Genomic DNA, 12391 nt, shown 5'->3' on the forward strand with positions numbered 1-12391 from the left:
GGGGGGGCTATATCATTTATGTTTGATTTAATTTTTGATTATCAATCTATCAACTCTGTTGACTTTGGAATAGTAGATAAATAATAACTTATGTGAGAGTAATATCTCTATTCTCAAGATCTTTCGCACTAAAGAAATTCTAATAGTTGAATTTTGAAATATAGAACAATCATGACAAACGATAGAGCAAAAACAATCACATAATTTCTCCTCTTCAATTTTGTTTGAAGCAAGAGAACTTTACTAAGAGCCCGTTTGGATTGGCTTGTTTTAAGTGCTTTTAAGCCAAAAAAGCTTTTAAGTCATTTTGTAGTGTTTGGATAAAGTAAACAAGTGCTTTTAAGCATTTGTTTTTAAGCTAAAATGACAAAAACAAGCCAAAAGCCAAAAATTAGAATTCCTAACTTTTAGCTTAAAAGCTATTTTGACTTAAAAGTCACTTAAAACAAGCCCATCCAAACGGGCTTTAAGTAGTATGAAATAAAGAAAACAACATTTTTATTTCTTTCAGCTGCTTTGTACTTAATTGACAAAAAAATTATAAACATTTGATTCTTACATTCTTCAGGAAAATATATAATATGTACGAAGGAGTTTTTATTGAAAGAGTTACAAGAAAATACACATTACTTCACACCATAACAAAAAATGGATCATGTTTTTAAGTTTTACCCGACCTAGCCCATATTGTGCATAACTTGAAAGAAATTTTTCAGCCTTTAGCCCATTATTAAAGACACACATCTAGGGTTTTTATTTTTTTTCTTTTTTCTTCATTTGCACCGCATTTTTCTCTCCCCACCGCCTCTCGCTTCTTTCTGTCTAACCCACACAGATCCCCCCATCCTCTCTTAACCTAGCCCCTGCTATTCTCCCTCCCTCTACGCAGTTCTGCCATCAATGGCTCGAAGAAGGCTCAGGTTCCTCCTCCGTCGTCCAACCCATCAAGTCTGATGGTGGCAAGCGGAAGAAAATTAAAGATTTTAAAAGAAAAATGAAAATACACACATATCTAAAAATAAATAGCTCTCAAACTTGATTTGCATAAAAAAATAATCACTAATTTTGGAAGATTTTGAAGTTTGAAATTCGGATCATTATTGTTATGACCTTGAAGTCTCAGATCTAAAACTGGGTGTATCTTGTGTGGGTATTGTATCCAGAATCATTGGCGCAAAGTTGTCAACCTATTGACGAGTTGAATCATCCAATACCTTTTGCTACAACTCGAAATTTGAATAAAAAATTATACCATGTAGCAGTTTGTATCAACACTGTATAATAGTGTATAATTGTGTATATGAATGTACAAACACCTTTTATACACCATTATACATATTTATACAAGTTGATACATTATTTTCAGTAAGTGTAGTGTTGGACATAATGCATTTTCTAGTGGAAATATTCTATAAGTGGTATTTATATCCACTTATACAGTATTATATAATATGTATGATTGTGTATAAATATTTTTATTTGTGTATAATGTTGTATAATTATATATTTTTTCAGTTTATAAGGATGTATATACATTGTCACTGTATAAAAGGCCTCTATGAAAGTTTGACACTTTCTTCTCTTCTTCTTTTTTGTGTATTGCTGTTTGAAAAAGATCTTGTACGCGTTGGAGGAATTTTACAATTCATTTACCAAGTTTTAATTTTTTTGAAATATGTAAAAAGGGAAGTAAAAGAAAACAAATAAGAAAGAAAAAGGACAAAAGGAAAAGATAAAAATGAGAAATCTGATTTAGGTGTGAAACGGATGGTAAAAGGAAAAAGGAATCACAGTGAGTAAACGGTAGGCAGAGTTTGACTTGTTTTCAGAAAGGTTTGTGGGCTATCGGATGAAAACTATATTCCTGGGTTAGGCGGGTGAAAAGTGCTTCCTCTAACTGTATTTTTATGTAAATTTCCCGTTTTTATTCTATGCAAAATTATTTTATTTTGTTTCTATTGAACTCTATATGTTTAGACACTGCTAGATTTTGTAATATTATTAGAGGTCTTTAAAATGATCAAATCTGGATTCAACACTCATGAACAAAAGGAGAAGACAACGAAGAACAAAGAGACTGAGCTGGAGAGAAGACCTTCACTCTCAGTTGATTAATCAGTATGAAAATGCTACAGTGTACAACTAATATAAACAACTAACTTCGAGCTACTTCTTTAACTTAACAGATGTATACAACTGTCACACATTAACTAACTAACTACTAACTGCTAACTAACTAACTAACAATTCTCTTTCAACACCCTCCCTCAAGCTTATGGTTGAAATATGTATTTCAACCCCAACTTAGATACAAGATAGTCATGTTTCAGCTTCCCAAAACTTTTAGTTAGAAGATCAGCTTGTTGTTTTTTGGTAGGTACATGATCTGTTTTGATCATCCCTTGCACTATTTTTTTGTGAAAATAGTGGCAGTCAATATCAATATATTTTGTCCTCTCATGGAATATAGGATTAGCTGCAATCTTGATGGCAGCTTTGCTATCACAGTAAAGGTATATAGGCCACTGAACAGTTACTCCTAGCTCCTTGTGCAGCCCAGTCAGCCAAGTTAGTTCTGCCACAGGTGATGCCATACTTCTACATTTTGCTACTGCTGAGCTTCTAGCAACATGTCTTGCTTCTTAGAATTCCAGGATACAAGAACATTGCCAAGCCTCAGTAGATAGCGAGTGACATATCTTCTACTTTGTAGGCATCCTCCATAGTCTGAGTTACATAAAGTTTGTAGCTTTTCTGATCCTTCAGATGGCATCAACAGATCAAGTCCAGGTGCAACTTTGATATATATTACCACCCTTAGTGCAGGTTCTATATGTGACTGCTTCAGCTTATGCAAGAATTGGCAAGCACCTGCACCACAAAGGCAATATCAACTCTGGTCATTGTCAGATATAGTAATCTGCCTAAAAGCCTTTGATATGATACTGCATTAGTGAGTAGCTTGTCCTCAGTTTTGTCATCATTGTTATCAAAACAGTCATACTTATCAAAAGTTAACTTCAAGTTAATTTTAAGTGGTGCACCAGCAGGCTTAGCACCTCCAAGCGCCATTTTTGTAATTTGTTCCAGGGCATACTTTCTTTGACTCATTACAATCTCTTTGTCTGATCTGACAAATTCTATGCCTAGGAAGAACTTAATCTCTCCCAAATCCTTCATTTTAAACTTTAGCTTTAGGTCATTTATTGTCTTCAAGATTAAATCATTACAACTTCCAATTACAAGAAGATCATCTGCATAGCCTAACACTATAACCAGCTTATCGTGTATGTGCTTTGTGTATAGGGAATAGTCAAAATGTCTTCGAGTGGAGCCTAGGTGTAGGAGTGGATCAGTCAGCTTTCTATTCCACTGTCTTGGAGCCTGCTTAAGGACATATATAGACTTATGTAGTTTGCAGACTTTATTACTCCCTCTCTGGCTAGCAAACCCCTGAGGAATGTCCATATACACCCCCTCCAAAAGATCTCCTCGTAGGAATACAATGTACATCCATTTGGAAGATAGGTCAGTGCTTAGCAATGACAACAACAACCACAGACCTAATAGTTACCATTTTTATCATAGGTGAAAAGGTCTCAATGTAATCTAAGCCTTCCTACTGACTATATACCTTGGACACAGGTCTGGCTTTGTACCTTTCTATTGCTCGTGAAGTTGTGTACTCCACTTTGAATACCCACTTGCAACCAATAGGAACCTTACCAGTAGGAAGATCAACAATACTCTATGTCTTATTTTCCTCTAATGCTACAAGCCCAGACTTCATTGCTGCAATCTAGTTGGGATCTTTAACTGCCTCAAGGTAAGTTTCAGGTTTCTCAATAGAAGAGTAAGCATATAGTGCAGTACCAAATGGAGCATAGATATGATCATAGCTCACATACAGTGATATAGGGTAACAACAATTGACATTTTCCTCTCCTTGGGTAACATAATCTTTTAGCCAAACATGTGGTTTGCTTACTCTGGCTAATATCTTGCTTGTACTTAGTTCTACTTACATGGGTGCATTGTGCACTGCTTCATTGAGCACTGTATCTATAGAAGTAGCTGCTGGTAGAGAAATTTCACTAGAGGAGGTTGGCATGTCTGGATATTCAGTGTCTTGCTCATTAGATGCTACAGAAGGAGTTGTAACTAGAGCAGGGACATCAAGCCTATAATCTGAGAGAGAAGTAGTGGAGAAATCTAGCACAGGGAATAAGAAAGTAACTGCGGTATCCAGATATTGAAAAGGAAAGACATCTTCCTTGAATACCATATATCTGCCTACTAAGAAATTCCTTGAATGAATAATGTGCATCTTATAACTCTTCAGTGTCATAGATTAACCAAGAAACACAGCAGGGACTGCCCTAGGAGAGAATTTATCCGCCTTTCTCATTTCTATAACATATCCTAGGCAGTCAAACACCTCTAAATGTCCTAAGCTAGGAGACCTGCCATGTAAAATCTCAAAAGGCGTTTTAGTTTTGTCTTTAAGAGCTGAGGTAGGAAGCCTATTGATAAGATATACTGCAATAAGAACACAATCTCCCCAAAATATGAGTGGAATTGCTGCTTGAAACCTCAATGCCCTAGCAACATTTCGGATGTGGTTGTGCCTTCTTACTACCACTCTATTTTGTTGTAGAGTGTAGGTACAAGAACTCTGATGAACAATATCTAAAGTTTGAAGTAGGTTTGTCATCTGAGAGTTAAAAAACTCACAACCATTGTCAATTCTTAGAATGTTTACAGTGGAGGAATATACATTCTTAATTATAAGGAAGAAATTTCTGAGAGCAACAATTACTTTGGATTTATAAGGTAAGAGAAATATCCACCTATACCTGGAGTGATCATCTACCAAAGTCAAAAAATACCTTTTCCCATCATGAGTGGGTACCCTGTATGGACCCCAAACATCTCCATGAACTGTATGAAAATAACTAGTAGAAATAGTAGTACTCAAAGAAAATGGTAGTCTTGTTTGTTTAGCCAAAAACATATTGTACAATGTTGATAAAATTTTGTACTGTCAATAGTCTGAAACATAGGATGTTTGTTTTAGAGAATCAATAGGCACATGGCCTAATCTTCTATGCCATAAGGCTATATTTATCTACCATCCTTATCCTTTATTGTATTCACTAGTGGTGTTGAAATGTCCTTTCCTGAATTGTCCGCAGACTGCAATCTACTATTTGGAGTGAGCACATATAGTCCACTATCTTCCTTAACATTCCTTTTTACCTTGCCATTGAATAGATCCTGAAAAATACAGAAATCACGAAAGAAACAGATTGAACACTTCAACTCTTTAGTTATCTTTGACACTGATAATAAGTTGTATTTGAACTCTGGATCTGCATGACATTAGTTATCATTTTTCCTCGGAAACTATAAGCAGTTCCTAAGTGTTTAACTATAGCTAGGCTTCCAGTAGGTAAAAGTACCTTTCCTTTTTGGAATTATCACAAGGTTTAGATTCACTTCTAACCATATGATTAGAAGCATACGAGTCTACTATCCATTTAGTGAATTTATCAGTTTCATCAGTGATTGTTGTAGCATCATTATCCATACATGCTGCCATAACCGCTTCATTGATTTCACTTCACTATCCTAGGATTTATAGAATCTGTGAGTATTATTCTGGTGTGAAATGAGACACTACAACTGGTGTACTCTAATTTTGACTATAAGATGACTCTCTAGCAGTTGAAGTGCTTCCTATAAAGTTAGTTGTGGTACCTCCAAAGTTTTCTCCTGTTGGACCAAAGTTTGAGTTTTTAACTGTGTTGCCAGCATTCACACCTTGACTCTCTTTGGCAAAGTTCCCTGTAGAGTTGTACTTCTTCTTGGACTTGAAGTTTGATGGGTAGCCATTTAGCTTATAACAAGCTAAGTCTCTTTAGTGTAGCCTTTGAAATTACAATAGTCACAGTACATGAAATTCTTCCTTGTCCTAAAATTGTTCACTGAGTTAGGGCCTCCCTTGCTGCTGAACAAGGCTATGTTACTAGGATCGTAAGCTCCATTGCTTCCACCGCTAAACAAGGCTGTATTATCCTGATTTTCAGCTACATGTGAAGAGGTTTCTATTGATCTTTTACACTCCCCAGAGATAACCATAGCATAAGCTTAGTTTATGATGGGGGTGGGAGACATCATCATTATCTGATTACTAGACTGACCATATGACTCGTTTAGTCCCATAAGAAACTGCAAAAGCCTATAAGATTCAAAATATTTAGCATACTTTTTTTGACACCTCACACCCACACCTAGGACAAGGCATTAGGGCATCACATTTTGCCCAAAGCTCTTTCAATTTGGAGAAATAGCTGGACACAAAGGAGATTCTTTAATACAAAGTGGCTATCTGTCTATGTAGGAATAGAACTCTAGAGCCATTAACTTAGTCAAAGCTCTCCTTGAGATCTGTCCAAACTTTACGAGCACTCGTGGCATAAATCATTCCACTTAGCAATTCTTTACTAACAGAGTTTATTATCCATGAGAGTACTATTGCATTACACTTCTCCCCACAAGTCATGAAGAGATGGACCAAACCTTGATTTAGGATATCCACCATCAACGAACCCTAATATACTTTTCGCGAGTAAACTAATTCGCATAGAGCTGCTCTATAGAGCATAGTTCTTAGGACGAGTAAGTTTGATCGAGATTAAAGAGTTACCTGGAGTGTCGCAAGGCTGCAAAAATGGTGGATGATGTTGATCCACTGTTGGAATTGGTGTGATGACTCGATCAACTGGTTGTGCAAAATTGGTGTCAAGTTCATTGCCTACATTCAAGCCAGAGTTGTTGTCTCCTACGACCATTGATGAGTGGTTCTTAAACTCGAATGAGAAGAGGAATAGAGATGGATAAGCTCAATCGCTCAGGTACAATTCAACCCTAGAATTGAGGAATCGAGACCAACCGGAAAACCTTGAAAAAAAACTTTGAATCCAGAATTAGGAAGCAGAAATGTAAAATCAAGCAGAAACTAAGCTCGGATCTACATCACAAGCTCTGATACCATGGTCAAATATGGATTCAACACTCATGAACAAGAGGAGAAGACATTGAAGAACAGACTGGACAGGAGAGAGGACCTTCACTCTCATTTGATTAATCAGTATGAAAATGCTACAATGTATAGCTAATATATACAACTAACTTCTAACTACTTCTTTAACTTAAAAGGTGTGTACTGTTGTCACGACTAACTAACTAATTGCTAATTAAATAACTAATAATTCTCATTCTTCAACGTAAAATTGCACCATATATACTTACACCATTGTCTAGTTTCCCGTGAGTTCTATGATAATGATCTTAATTACTATATAACTTTAGTTTCAATTGAGTGGGTTTAGAATATTTTAATGTGAGTATAAGTTAGACATGTTTGAGCAGGTTGACTTGAAGGTTGAGCTCGCTAAGTTTTAGCCTTGAGCCTAATCTTGTGTTGTGTTAAAAAAAAACGATACCCCAATGATTTTTTTGAAACTGGTGTTACAATTTAGTTTTTATTTATATATTTCATTTATAAAAATATGAGAAAGGCATGGGAATATACAGAGTGATACAAATCTAGAGTTATGTTATAAGTTAGTTTGAACACAAGAATAAAAGGCAGACAATTTAGGGGACATTTAGCTATAAAAAAAGAAAAAAAAAGCCCCTTGTCTCTTTCCTCACTTTTTATTACTTTTTGCCTTTCTTCTTTTTAATAATTTTACCCTTAAATTAATTACTCCTTGATTAATTGATTATCTTTTGTTTGCTGAGAAAAAGTGGTCATTGTTGTCCCCTCTATTGTCTTTATCATACTGCTTTAGCTCGCGATTTTTTATTGATTATTACTGTAAGAAAAGAAAAAGAACGACAATAAGTGGAACCTAACAAACAAAAGTAAGCGCAAAAATAGTAGCCAACTTGCTTAGTCCATTATTATTCCAAACAAGAAAACAAAATGAAAAGAAGAAATTAAACTAAAAACCCCAATCAAAAAACAAAATCGCGTCACTGATGACATATACTATCCGACAACCCGAGACCGACCCGGTTAATCATTCACTTCCACGTGGCAAAATCCTTGCCCTCTAAAATATATCATACTCTTCATATATCATATATAGCATGCTTGCTTATGCTCATTATACCCTTCTTACACATTCATTCTCAACTTGAAAAAGAAAAACACCAAAGAAACAAACAAGAGAAGAAAAAAAAGGGAAAAAAAATTCATTGTATTTTGAAGAAGGATTTTCCACGTTAAAATCTTGGCAGAAGTAAGATGACGAGTGTGATGGGAGCGGAGTGTGACAAAATTCGATTGGATTACGAAGCGGAGACGGAGCTGAGGCTAGGGTTGCCGGGAGCCATTAATGGAAATGAAGGTGAAATGACGTCAAAGAATAATGGGAAGAGAGTCTTTTCAGAAACTGTTGATTTGAAACTAAACCTTTCTTCAAAGGATTCCACAGGAGACAATCAAGTTGACAACATGAAGGAGAAGAAGAATATTGCTCCCACTGATCCTGCTAAGCCACCAGCCAAGTAAGGGTTTCTTTTTTTTTTTTTTTTGAAAAATTTAATTATTGATGCATATAATATTTGTAGCAGTAGTTAAAATGGCAATGAAATTTTTATCAGTTCGTCCCATTTTACGTGAAGGTAGTAATAAACTTTATCCTTATGAAATTTTCTAAGTCATGTTGTATGGTTTTAGAACTTTAGTTTTATATGGGAATTCCAGACTATTTTTCTTAATTCTGTTGAGTTTTATGTTTAGAGTATGATAATTTAACTCCTAGAAAATAATAATGTACAATATTAAAGGCGCCAAGAAAGTTTTCTTTTCTGCTTTTTGTTGTCGAATTATCTCTTTTATTACTTCTTCCTTTTATTATTTGCTCATGCAAATTCTAATTACTTCGTGCTTTATGTTATAAATTACTGGATTTGCATCATAAATCACGCTAGAAACCTTAGTAATTAATTTGTAGGGATCAAATAGTGAATTAAGGGAAAAAACTTAGGAATGCAACAAGAAAAGTCGTATTATTAGGAGAATTTCTTGAGTAGAATTACTTTAATTTGCTTCTAAAAAAATTCCTAAAAAATGGAAAAAAATAATTGTTAGGTGTCAGAACTGTAGCCTATCTTTTTGAGCAAAATTGGACTTTAATAGGAATATGGGTATGGCTGCGGTTTGGTACTTGTTTTGTCTGGAAGATGGAGAGAAGAACAAAACATTTGGAATCTTTTACTTTCATGACCCAACATTTTAGTGGAAAACACATGGACCTTTAATTTATTATCTTTTCACCCTCTTTTTGAAAATGTAAACAATTTATTCTAGAAAACAAATTAGAGGTACTTTACAGAGTATTTCTTTGTTACCTCTTGTTGAGACAAGGCATGTGTGTGCTAAGGAAGATAACAAATGGTACAATACTATTATGAAAACAGTATAAACTTTACATCTAGCTGAACCACTTTATCAAAAGTAGCTATGTCTAATATTAGAGCTAAAGAAGTATTCCTTCAGTCCATTTTTAGTTGTTCACCGTACTAAAAATATATTTTTATTTTTATTTGTCAATTTTAACAAATCGAGAGAAAATTAATTTTTTTTCTTGTTTTATCCTTATCATTAAATTTTAAATTATTTTCAAAGACTTCTTAAAATGCTATCATTATTATAGGTGTTATGGTATACTTCATTTATTATACTTAAGGGGCGTGCCAAGTCCATTTTGAACAAGTAAAAGTGAACGGAGGGAGTAATTATTATTGCGCATCAATTAAAATTAAATTAAAATCGACTATATGAATTTTTACTAATTATATTGCTACACTTAAATCAGTCTATATCTAATATTAGTTTAAACAAATTGACATATGAATTTCTGACAATATTTGTTTAAGGTCTTTGCAAGCTTTGGACCTAATTTCACATTATATGCACCCTTCTTTTTATGTATAAAGAGGGAACTAATATCTTTTATTTATGGGATACTTAATGGAAAATAATGAGTGCATGGAACTAATGAAAAATGGTATTGTTTATTTCCTTATCTTAGGGCACAAGTTGTGGGTTGGCCACCAGTGAGATCATTCAGAAAGAATGTACTAACCGTCCAAAAGAACAGCACCGGCAACGGCGAAAACTCCGGCGGCGGCGCAGCCTTTGTGAAAGTTAGCGTGGACGGAGCTCCATACTTACGTAAAGTGGACTTAAAGATGTACAAAAGCTACCAACAACTCTCTGATGCCCTTGGCAAAATGTTCAGCTCTTTCACCATTGGTATATACCTAAATAATCTTTTACCTTTTCATATTATGCAATTAAATATAGTTTACACACTCCAAGTTTTTAGTTTTTTGTTTTGGTTTAACTAAGGACTCGTTTGGCTATAAAAAAATTTCACTTTTTTCATAATTTTTTCACTTTTTTTCCGTAATCAGTGTTTGACCATGAAATTTCAAATCCAATTTGAAGTTGAATTTTGGAATTTGAAAAACTCTAAAAAGCAATTTTTCATAATTTTCACTCCAAATCACTCACAAAAATTCAAAACAACTTCAAATTGTATTCCTGTCCAAACACAACTCCAGTTTTCAAATATCATTTTCAACATGAATTTTTTTTCACTTTTTCTAGAATTTCACAATTCATATGTCCAAACGGCCACTAATTTGTATTCAAAATTTATTGGCTCGCTCCACTAATTTAAATTTAGATTGATGGGATCCCTCCACCTTAGACCAGAAGTCGGCTGTTCGAGACATGAGGATAAAAAAAATAAGATATATACAAATGGCAAAGCATATTATATTGCCAATAAAATTACCAAAATTAAATGAAGACAAAATTTATATTTTTTACTTGCCAAAACAAAATGATGGAGTAAGATATGCTATTTTCTCCTCTTTTTTTTTTTTTTTTGGTCTAAAATTCTTGATATAATAACATTTATTTTCTTGAAATTTGTGTAGGAAATTGTGGGACTCATGGATTTAAGGATTTCATGAATGAGAGCAAATTAATAGACCTCTTAAATGGCTCAGACTATGTACCTACTTACGAAGACAAGGATGGAGACTGGATGCTTGTTGGTGATGTACCTTGGGAGTAAGTTTCTAATTGCTTCTCCAATATTTATTCATTTTCACCATACTTTTTTTGTTTTATTATGTTAATTTGGTGATTAACTTTAACTAATTCTTTACTTTTATTCTATATAGGATGTTTGTTGATTCATGCAAACGCTTAAGGATAATGAAAGGATCAGAGGCCATTGGATTAGGTACATACTCACACAAGGAATTAATTTCTAGATTACTTTTAATTGTTGTTTTCCTTATTTTCTTATCCAATTTCTGTCACTAAGATAAATAGTTTTACTTTATGCAGCACCAAGAGCAGTGGAGAAATGCAAGAACAGAAGCTGAAATTGATGATCCAATTAATTGTTCAATGTATTTTTTTTTTTGGTTTCCATGTCAAATTATATAATTGACCTTGGAGTTTTTAAATCTGTTGTAATTTGATGGTTTATAACATATATATATTATGAAAATATTATCCACGAGAAGAAAAGATTTGAATAGTTGTCAACTAGTACATGCCAGCCTCGTATTGGCTGGAACCCTATTTTGGGAATCTTGGATTATATAAAATATTGTATTTGGGCCATATGTGTAAGTGGCATTTGAAGTTATCTACTAATAAATTGAAGACAAGTAACATGACACATTAAAGCTATTGGGAGGCAAGGCCATGTGCTTTGCTAATGGGGACAAACTTATGGGGATCGCAATTATTTCAATCCAATAGTGTTGTGGGCATTATATTATTTATTTGTGTGTGGCCATCTCCATTATTGACTCCATTTTGAGGTCCTATATGTCATTTGCTGTCCTTTGGATGGACGTTCAATATCAATATATTAAAGAGATCTCTTGAAATGAGTGGACATCCAGAGTCTAGTTTGAAGAAGGGAAGGGAGGTGTAATGGAGAAGAGGAAGAAAAGGAATGATAATTCAGAGGCGGATCCAGGATTTTAAGCTTATGGGTTCCTGTCGCAAACTCAAATTAATATACAATAGTAACTGGGTTCACAAATAGATATTTATAGATATTCAATAAAAGTTTTAACAAAAATACAGGGTCTACGCTAAAGTTACTGGGTTCCCGGGAACCCATATATCATACACTAGATCCGCCCCTGAATGATATACGATACAACTTGTTTGGATGGTTGTTACATGTTCGTTTCATAATGTATCGTATTGTATGTTTGATGAATATAACGTTTAGATAGATTATATCATTTACCATCATTTTATGATGTCATGCAC

The 12391-nt window shown here is 34.1% G+C and overlaps 2 protein-coding genes across 2 annotated transcripts; one reads left to right on the forward strand and one right to left on the reverse strand.

Moving 5' to 3' along the window:
• Nucleotides 1–2608: 2608 nt before the first annotated feature.
• On the reverse strand, nt 2609–3468 carry LOC109243826 (uncharacterized mitochondrial protein AtMg00810-like). The gene is made up of 2 exons (XM_019410826.1): nt 2925–3468; nt 2609–2871 (listed from the first exon to the last, which is right to left on the reverse strand). The coding sequence occupies exons 1-2, from the start codon at nt 3466–3468 to the stop codon at nt 2609–2611; spliced, it is 807 nt and encodes a 268-aa protein (XP_019266371.1).
• A 4700-nt stretch (nt 3469–8168) lies between these two features.
• On the forward strand, nt 8169–11772 carry LOC109243828 (auxin-responsive protein IAA16). The gene is made up of 5 exons (XM_019410828.1): nt 8169–8580; nt 10110–10333; nt 11026–11161; nt 11275–11336; nt 11444–11772. The coding sequence occupies exons 1-5, from the start codon at nt 8318–8320 to the stop codon at nt 11479–11481; spliced, it is 723 nt and encodes a 240-aa protein (XP_019266373.1). The 5' UTR covers nt 8169–8317; the 3' UTR covers nt 11482–11772.
• Nucleotides 11773–12391: the final 619 nt, after the last annotated feature.

The sequence above is a fragment of the Nicotiana attenuata genome, unplaced genomic scaffold, assembly GCF_001879085.1.
Source record: "Nicotiana attenuata strain UT unplaced genomic scaffold, NIATTr2, whole genome shotgun sequence".
Classification (NCBI taxonomy): domain Eukaryota; kingdom Viridiplantae; phylum Streptophyta; class Magnoliopsida; order Solanales; family Solanaceae; genus Nicotiana; species Nicotiana attenuata.

Bases quoted from the DNA above. Each gene is read 5' to 3' on its own strand.
- LOC109243826 (XM_019410826.1), bottom strand. From the start codon at position 3,468: ATGGACATTCCTCAGGGGTTTGCTAGCCAGAGAGGGAGTAATAAAGTC. The intron at 2,872-2,924 runs GCAGATTACTAT...TTTGTGGTGCAG, and splicing joins ATCATATCAAAGGCTTTTAG to GTGCTTGCCAATTCTTGCAT.
- LOC109243828 (XM_019410828.1), top strand. From the start codon at position 8,318: ATGACGAGTGTGATGGGAGCGGAGTGTGACAAAATTCGATTGGATTAC. The intron at 8,581-10,109 runs GTAAGGGTTTCT...TCCTTATCTTAG, and splicing joins CCTGCTAAGCCACCAGCCAA to GGCACAAGTTGTGGGTTGGC. The intron at 10,334-11,025 runs GTATATACCTAA...AAATTTGTGTAG, and splicing joins GTTCAGCTCTTTCACCATTG to GAAATTGTGGGACTCATGGA.